Source organism: Alligator sinensis, unplaced genomic scaffold (assembly GCF_000455745.1).
Source record: "Alligator sinensis unplaced genomic scaffold, ASM45574v1 scaffold781_1, whole genome shotgun sequence".
Taxonomy (NCBI): domain Eukaryota; kingdom Metazoa; phylum Chordata; order Crocodylia; family Alligatoridae; genus Alligator; species Alligator sinensis.
In genome coordinates this window covers 5,266,107-5,275,325 of record NW_005841845.1, presented here as the reverse complement: position 1 = coordinate 5,275,325, position 9,219 = coordinate 5,266,107, and the positions used below count along the sequence as shown (strand labels likewise).

The 9,219-nt window shown below is 60.1% G+C and overlaps 1 protein-coding gene across 1 annotated transcript in view; it reads left to right on the top strand.

Moving 5' to 3' along the window:
* PTPRF (protein tyrosine phosphatase, receptor type F) overlaps positions 1 to 9,219 on the top strand; it is a 301,064-nt gene that overhangs the window by 209,055 nt on the left and 82,790 nt on the right. The window contains 1 exon segment of the mRNA XM_025206900.1: positions 8,861 to 8,971. Coding sequence (XP_025062685.1) covers positions 8,861 to 8,971 — 111 coding nt within the window.

Below are 9,219 nucleotides of genomic sequence, written 5' to 3'. Positions count from 1 at the left end.
CCCCCCGGGGGGGGGGGCGGGGCGCCGCCCCATCGCCAGCGTCTCTTCCATCTCAACCGCTTGCACCGGAGCGTTGACGACGAGCGCGAGCAGGCTCGGCCCGCGCCCCGCCACGGGGCAGGCTAGCTCGCCGGGCCACGCCGGGCTGGGGCCGCGTTCCTGGAAGCACTGAGCTTTACTAACCTCCGGAGAGCGTCACTCCGACCTTTACTGCCCATCAGTCTCCTTTTTATTTATTCCTGTCGCGCTAATACAAATTCTAGCTTTTAAAAAACTTTCTGCTTTTGAGTTATGACTTTCTTCCTTTCCTCTTTGTACTAATGCTTCTCTCTAATCTTATTTGCATTCAAATTACCTCACCAGGTGGTACACCAATCAGAGGTAAGAATGCTGAGCCGTGCCTCCGGTTTTCACGTCACTCCATCTCCGTCTGCCCGCTCCCTCCTCCAGTGTCTCTCATCTCCAGCTTTCCTCTCCGCTCTATCTAACTCTGCCGACGCTGTCACCCATCCGCACTCTCCCACCCGTGTCTTTTATTTTGGTTTGGTTTGGTCTCCGCGTGACTCTGTAGCACCATCCATTACGATGTCCACACTGTCGCAGGGGGGTTATTCAACGGGGCGTGCCGGCCCCGGGGCCGCGATGCCCCTGCAGCCCTAGGATCACCGAGCTGCCCCGGCAGCGACCGCCCTGCCCGCGGGTCTCTGCACGGGGAGCGCGAGGGGGACGCCGTTGGCGCGAGCCGGGGAGCGTAACGTTTTCACAAGAGAACGGCCAAACCCGACGGGCAGATGCAAACTCTGCGCCGAGGCAGGTGCATCCTGAAGCTCGGGCCAGCCGGGCTCCGGGATGCACCGCGCGTTTGCCTTTCAAGCGCGCCGAGGGGGGACGGGCCCGCCGAAGGAGCCCGTCTCGCCTCCGGCTCCAGCCCGACAAGCTGGCATTGCCTCGCAGCGCAGAGGTTGGTTTGGAGCCGACGAAGCGGAAGCACATCTGGCTGCTTCCCGCCGTCATTAGTTAAACCCACCTGCAGCGCGACAGCCCAGCAGGCACAGTCTCTGGCTCGTTCTTCACAGCCTGCGTGCGCCCGTAATGACTTTCTGATTGGAGCGGTGTTTCTCTAGCCTAAACACTCAAAGTTGTCCCTTTAAATTAACTTTGGTGTGATAACCCGGGCTGTATGCTGAGACCCTCCGAGTTCTCTTGTGATTGTCGTTACCACTGTTGACTGACCCCTGCATTTCTTGATAAACTGACTGCCACCTCCAAACTGACACAGCCTCATTTGTTCAGTGCTCCCCCTTTCCCCTCCTCCCCTCTCCACTGAATCACCGCTGGAAGTTAATAATCTGACTCTTTGGAACTGGTTCTGTTGCTGGGGGTTAATGTTTTCAGCTCCCGTTAAGTGATTTCAGAGCAAATGTGAATTGCTGTTTTGTGTGTATTTGCATTAAGTTGCTTGCGTAGCAAATCTGGGTCAGGGAAAAAAGACTGCAAACCTTATTTTGATATGAAAGGGCTTATATATATATATATATCTATCTGTCATTCCTCCCGTTGGAGCGCTCCGGGATTGACAGCTGTGATGTTACAAGCTCCTTAAACTATTTCTTCATCTTCTCTCTCTATTGCCAATCCTAAATCGAAATGACAGATGGAATACTAACCAGCCGAGCGCGCCCGCTCCCAGCGTCCCGCACGCAACGCGCTGCCCGGCGCGGCCGTCACGTGTGGCTCTCGCTGTCTGATGACATTAGTGACTCAGCACCAGAACCGCGCGGATGTGCACACATCCTGCTTGGGACCCGAGCGTGTCTCTGTAATAAGAGCCATCCATCTCATAACACATAAGCTCTCCCCCCGTTTGAGTCCTGACGAGGTATTTTGAGAACGTTCCTGACATGATTTCAAATGTGTGTGTCCTGTTTGAATGTCAAAGTCGACGTTTCGGTGAGAGCAAACCGAGACCGGGTGCCCCCTCCCCGGCTTCTCGCGGAAGATTTCTGTCAGCCTCTTATGTAAAACGGAGGTCGTTGCCTTTCTAACGATACCGGCAGATTAGATGAGAGAGAGCTCTTTGGTAACGGAGGGGTCGCGTCCGCGCAGACGTGACTTGTGCCCTGTTCTGTGCCCGGCTGCGCTCTCGTTCCTCGTTAAGGTAAGTTTGCTGCTTCTCTGGCATCCATTCGTGTGGTCTGAAAGGAAGGGCGAACTAATGGCGCTGTTTGAGCAATCCGTTTTGGGGCCCATTGATCTTTTTTAACTGTTGGTATAATTCTCTGCCGCGCGGCATTGGTGTGTGACGCAGTCCGGGCGCTTTGAGCATTAGTCTGGTGCTTCCTGGGGGACAAGCTGAGCCCAGTGAAAACCTCATTTGTAGGAATCGATGCATGATCAACAGGAGGTTAAGCTAAGAAATTCCTTCTGCGCAGCCCTTATTGACCGAGGCAAGATTTATTTGTGTGATTAGCCCGCGCTCTGGACCTGCTGCCGCAGTCTGTTCGGTCCACAGCGCCTCTGCAGCAGGGAGGCTTTGTTCCCCTTCTCCCGGTCCCGGCTGCTGACGCCGTCCCTTTCCCCGTCCGGGCAAGCCCAGGCTGCTCGGTTCGCCCCAGAGGTTGGTGGCACTGCGAGGCGTGACCTGGAGCCAGCAGGCGACTGCCACGTTAGACAGACAGCAGCTGCTCCCCGGCCTCTTCCCTCGATTGCAGAGCAGGAAATGCATCATTAGTGTCCTGCGTTTCTCGAGAGCTGAGTGAGGTCGGTGTCCAGAAAACCCTCCCCGGCTCCTGCCTGCCACGCCTGATGTGGTGGTGTGGCATGACGTGGCGTGACGCAGGGTGGGATCCCTGTAGGTGTCTGGGCCGGTCTGGAGACCGATCAGGGCACCGACAACTGGACGTCCCCCTTCTCCTGTCCGGCTAGTTTGGGTGGTAGCGGTGCTCGGGCATTCCCGAGACGCCTGCCTGGGGGACAGAGACACGTGGTTTTTCCGCAGGTGCGCGTGCATTGGACTGCGCTTTGTGCACCGTCGGCTGGGCTGTGCCCCTGGCACACCTCTGGGCTTTCCTGCTCTCAAATGGAAAGAGGCGTTGTTACAAGGAGGGAAATGCGATCGCGGAGCGAGCTGTTAGCGGGAGCGGGGAGTTGGAGGGCGGGAGTCATACGGAGAACTGCCTGCAATGCCTTGCTTTGATGTGTGACTGGGTTTCACGTGGGCCGTGTCCCTGCGGAGCCGCACAAATAGGCATCCTGGCTGCGTGACGGCATCGGAGCTGGCTTCTGGCCTCGAATCCCCTGGGATCCCTGGACTCCTTCCTGCTCCCTGGTCACGGGAGAGCAGCACATTTGAGACCCCGCAGCGTAGCAGAGAGCTGCGGCTTGACTTCTCGTCCTGCCTTTGCCCAGGTCCAGCTCGATCCCAGAGGACCGGCGCCATCACCAGCCGTCTCGGGTGGTACCAGAGAGTCCTCAGCTGCGCTGGCATCCAAACAAGTGCCTGACATGCCAATCATCCGGCACGGGGACGTAATGAACATAACGAGCACTAACAATGAAAATATTTTTGCAGTGATCTCGTTTGCATAATTGGCACTGCTGATGGCTAGTGTGGGCTGGGTGCATTGCTCCGTAGCAGCTGGGAGTTGCCTTTATTACACAGTACAAAACTCCACAGCGTGGAACAAGCCAAGGACCACGGGAAGCTCTGATTGGAGTTATTAGCAATTTCTACGAGCATTTGGATGCAAGTCGTTTGCTGCAGCCCCTGGGGTCTTTCGGCCCTGCTCGGTCCGTCTCCGCCCGCCCCCCTTCGCTCTTTTGATGCTTCCACGTTGCACGCCCCGTAAAAAAGCACCAGGACGCCACGAAGCGTGGGGCGTTCCCTGATAGCCAAAGCAACTTCACCGTGGGACCTGGCCCTGCTGAGCTGGCGGACTTGTGTGCGGGGAGAGCTAGAGCTGGGAGACCCTCCTCTCCCCCCAACGCCCACCCTCTCCCCGTCGGGGAAACGCAGCCGCTCCAGCATCGATTCCTCTGGCTCCCAGCACTGGCTTGAGGACCCTGCATCGTGCCCATCATCCTAGCCCATGCGGGGCGAGTCTCCTCTTCCCCTCCTGCACCTTGGTGGCCAAGGCTGCGAGCGCACCTGGTAGGAAAGCCCCGAGTCCAGCGCGTGCAGAGACGAGACCCAGCGAGACGTCACCCCTCCCTCCGTGGGGTACCGCAGGGGCCCTGTGGTCGCCCGCCTGCCTGCCTCCGGGCTCGGGTCCCAGCGGATGAAATCTCTGCTGGAGCTGGAGAGGTTGTACATGATTACCATCTGGAGTGGAGCGACAAAGCCCGGGCACGGCAGAGCCCAGCGGCGTACCTGCCAGGCTGATGCCCTTATCAAGATCTGCCTTCCCCGCGTTCTGCACAAATGCGCTTTTTAAATGCCTCTTTTAAACACTATCATCGCAGCTAATGATTCTGCCCGAGCAGCGCAATTGTATTTGAATAGGTAAGCATCTCGGAGAGGAGCCACCGGGCTGTCGGCTGAGGAGTGAGAGGAGGCTGGGAAGGGGAGCGGCGGGGCGGAGGCACGGGCCTCTGCAGGCCGGACCCGACCAGGCGTGCCTGCCTCTTCCCTCCGCCGTGCTGCTGCCCGCGGCTGGCGTGCCCGAACACCTTCCAGGAGACAGGCCGGAGCCGCGGTAGAGATCGGCGCGTCGTCACAGCCAGTGCCTCTCGCTGCCTGCGATGGGGACCAGGCCTGGCCCCTCCTGCCGATGCAGCCTTCCCGGGGGGCCACCACTCGGCACGCCCGAGAGGCTCCCCATGGGGGGCCGGCAGGACGAGGCTCCGCTTTGGCATCCGCGTATCACTGCCTAGCTTGACGTGCCCGGTTTTGGCATCAGCAGCTCTGCTGCGTGCACCCGCCCACGGACGAGGCAGCGGACGGCGCAGGCTGCTCTCCCCAGGCCTCCAGCACCAAGGTGGGAGCTGGGGCAGCGCTAATCCTGCGAACCCTTCCCGCCCATTGGAGCACTCGCTGCCTGCAGCGGGCGGCCCTGCACATGCCCCTGCTTCGCCCGCACCGAGCAGCGATGCAGGATCTGGGGCGCTGACACTTTCAAGGCAGTTTCACAATCATGTCGCAGCTGCTCATGTGACTGCCCGCTGGCCGGGCGCAGTGGAGCGGTGTGCCCGGCAGTGGTGCCACAGCTCCTGAGCTCATCCTGCTGTGCAGGCAAGTGAGGGTGCAGCCAGGCACCTGCCCGCTGCTGCACAGGGGCTCCCTGGGCATGCACTGGCGGAGGGCTGGCTCCCTGGAGCCTCTCGGAGCATGCAGCAAGCTTGTGCACGCAGGGAGTCCATGTGCAGCAGGTGGCACGCTGCCGGCTCACGCCCCAGCTAACGCACGGGCGCTTCCTGCGCAGACAGACCCAACGGTAGCTGGGTTTATGGGCTGGATCGCAGAGCAATCTCCGAAGGCAAGTCAGCCTCATTAACCTGTTTTGCACAAACCGCGCGTGGGTCGTGCTGCCGGGGAGCGGCAGAGCTGTGCAGAACCGGGGTCTGCAGGTTCCCTGCCCAGTGCCTCTCGTCAGCATGGTGAAGGATGGAGGAGAAGAGAACGAACCCATTTTCCAGGCAGCAAGCAGGCAGATGGGCAGCTGATGAGCGGCTTGTTCGACAACTGTGCAGTGAATCCACCCAGCTGGGGAGAGCCGGCTGGGCTTTCCACCGCTCTGACGCTGTGGAGACGGGAGCTCTCGGTGCCCTTTTTGCCCTCTCCTGGGGCAGGTCGGCCCATCCTCCGTTGCGTGCTCCTGTCTTGTCCGAGCCAGGCTTCGCTGTCCCAAATGGGGAGTCTCCCAGCCCTGCCCCGGCGAGATGCTGTCACCGCCAGGGAGCTTCCCCGCATCCTCCGCCTCTGCTCTCCTTTCCTTATCTCCCGTCTGATGATGGCAGCCCAGCCCTGAGCTCCTTGTTTCACACAGATAATTCCTCCAGGTTATCTGCGCTCGCCAGATAGCTGTAAGAAAGTGCATCTCCCAGGATCTGTCACTTCGCTTAGCTTCCCCGCAAGGAAAGCTCCCTCCAGCCCTGCCGCTTGCTGCCGGCGCCGCGATGGGACAGCTTCCTGCTCATTCTCGTTATGCTGAAGGCTCGTCTAGCGACGGTTCCTTTTGGTAGCCGTGGGAATCTCTGCTATGGCATGGGTGGGAGGCTTCCTCCAGCTTTCTGCACCCCACAGGTCACCGCGGACATGGGTACTTCCACGCAGAGCCCATGGGCAGCACGGCAGCAGTGCCCGTAACCCTGCTGGGCATCGCTGCGTGCCCCAGCGCAGCGTGTAGACCTGGTGCAGAAGCACGACGTGCGCTGATGGAGCAGCTCGGGAGCCCAGCCCTGGCCACACAGCTAGGAGCTGCTGGCAACGATGGCTTCATCTGCAGCAGTCCTTATTGCAGGTGCCTGCCAGCGCCATTGGCCCTCGTTGCCTCGTCCCTCTGCCTCCTCCTAACTTTGGCCTTTCGGCCCTCGAGCTACAGCTGCACCCATTGCTCGTCCAAGCAGCAGTTAGGAGCGTAAGCAGGACGGGTGTGAACCCCCAAGCGCAGGAAGCAGGCCTAGCACGGGTGCCCCTGCTGCGCAGAGCTCACCAGGCTCTGATGCGACCCCGTCCCACCTGCAGTCAGTGGTGCTTTTAGCCTGGCTTAGCTGGCTCAGGGCTCGTGCTGGGGTGATAATGCACCCAGGCTCCTCCACGTTCACCGGGAAAGACCTTGAGCAGCGAAAGCGTCATGGACCGCGTCGGAGGAGGCCCCATGGCGCAGGGCGGCGAGACCCTGCCGTGCCCGCCGAGTCACGGACGGAGCTTACGAGGGGCGCGGGCGAGGCCAGCTATTGCGGAAATCACCCCGACTGCCCGTGCTGCCGGGCCGTGGCCCAGGTCCCCCGGGGAGGTGGCGAGAGACCCGTCATGCCGCACGCGTGGATGGGATCGGACAGGACACGTGTTGGCTTGCAGCAGGGAGCAGGCCCGCGCCGGCCCCTGGGGATGCACTCGATAACCTAATGGGTCTTTCCCATCGCTCGGCTCTCTGATTCTTTCCAGCTTGTCAGCTCCGAGAAGCTTCCTGCCGCTCCGCTGCCTGTCATGTCGCTGTCTGCTGGAAGATGTTTTTCACTGCAAGCCTGTGGAAATTTGACCTTCCTCCTGAATTAAGCAGTAATGCACTGCAGAGTGCCGGGCTGCGGCTGCCCAGAGATCAGCGCGGCTCGGGAAGCGCGCAGCGCCGCCGGTTAGCGCGTTGAGAGATTGCTGCAAGCAGATCGTCTCTGCCTGGCCGGCGCCTCGTTCTGAGCCCCGGCGCAACAACGCGGAGGGCTCTGTACATCATTTTTATTATACAGCACAACTCGGCGAAGTTCATTTTTCCCCCGTGACATATAGACTTATGTTACCGTCTCCATTTATCCTTCTAAATAATGTAGGTGGCGGCGGGTGCTTCGCATTAGTTTTTCTTCTGTTCTGATGATGTGAAAAACGGAGTTTGACCTCCACGGCTTGAACCGGGGAGCAGGGACAAGGCAATTTCCTCAGCTCTTCAGAGCGCTGCTCTCGCCCGTTGTTTTGAACCGTGGCGAATGGAAATGAGTTCAAATCCTGACAAGCAAAGGGGTTAACATTTCCTTTGTGCTCAGGTCTGTGGGCTGCGAGCAGAGCTCCCCTCTGACAAACAGCCCTCGCCAGAAGCAGCGGAGAACTCGGTAGGGTTTTAAAAGGATTTCCTCCTTGCCACGGGAAAGCAGGCCGGACCGTAGCAAGAGCCGTGCCTGGACATCTGCCCTGAGCGCCGGCTGCTGCTCGTTATTCTTGTCACCGCCTGGATCCTGCCTTTCTTGCCTTGCTTCACCTCTTTCCTTTCAGGCTCCATCTGCAGCCCACCCACCAGAGCTTGGCTTCAGCCAGGTTTAGGTCCCATCCGTGCTAGGCAGGGAGCAGGGTTGCCTGCCAGGGGCCGGCCCGTGACAAAACACAGCTGCCCAGCCCGGCGTACGTGCGGGCTTGCTCCCTTGTGCGTAGCACGGCTCTCGCTGGATGCTGGGGTTGCGGTTTCGGGTCGCACTGCCAGGGCCAAGGGAAGACAACACCTCTGCCCTGGGAGCTCGCAGCCTGCCTGAGACAGAGCCCTGGTCCAGGAGCGGGGCAGCAAGGAGCAGGGTGAAGGAGGGCAAAAGGAGATGGGCTCGGGCAAAGGGGCCAGGGTGCGGGGGTGCACGCACGGTGCAGCACAACGGTCTTTGTGCAGCAGACTGTCTGTTTTTGCTGCTTCGTGTCGTAGTGTATATAATCAGGCGTGAGGGGACAGAGATGTGGCGCGCGGGGCAGGGAGAGGGGAAGTGAACTGGTGCAGCAGGGGCAGGACGAGGCGACCGACGCACGTCCCTTACCCTGCCTACGAAGCGAGCAGCTGCAGGCCGGCTACGTTTCGCTCGGCCGCTTGGACTGGGACAAAGCCGGTGGTGGAAGACGGGTAGAGGCGCGTCCTCGGGCAGGGCCCTCTTCCAGGCAGTGGGAGGGTATGTTCTTCCCTTGCTGCTGCAGTGCGTTTCCGTACCCGTGTCCGTCGGAAGCGCATGGAGAGCTGGTTGTCCTGTGTAGGTGGGGACACAAGCAGCCCTGCCGGCCGCGGGTGCCCTGTGGTTGCATGTAGGTACCGCCAAGGGGCCAGGGAGCAACATTTCACCATGCACGTATCTGGGAAAGCTGCTGGAAAGGTGGGGTGTGCTCTCCCTTCTCGCCCAGAGAAGCCGTCGGGGTTCATGTGCTATAACCTGAGCTGTCTCTCATCTTGTTTGTGTCCAGGGGCTCTGCAGATCGAGAACAGCGAGGAGTCGGACCAAGGCAAATACGAATGCGTCGCAACCAACAGCGCAGGAACCCGCTACTCTGCCCCAGCTAACCTTTACGTCCGAGGTAAGAGCCCCTTCTCCCTGCGGGTCGCTCTCCCTCCCGGTCTGGAGCTGCGTGGCTTTGCAGAGAGAGAGTGCGTGGCCCCATCTTCGTGCCCTGATCATGCGTTGTGAACCGTGTGACTCCAGTGGTGGTTTGCTCGAGGTTGAATCCAGACGCACCTTTGAATAACTCTGGGTTTGGCTCCAGTGTGCAACGTCTCAAATCCCATCCTTGCCGGCCTGGCAGGGCGCTGCTGTTCTCGCAGAGCT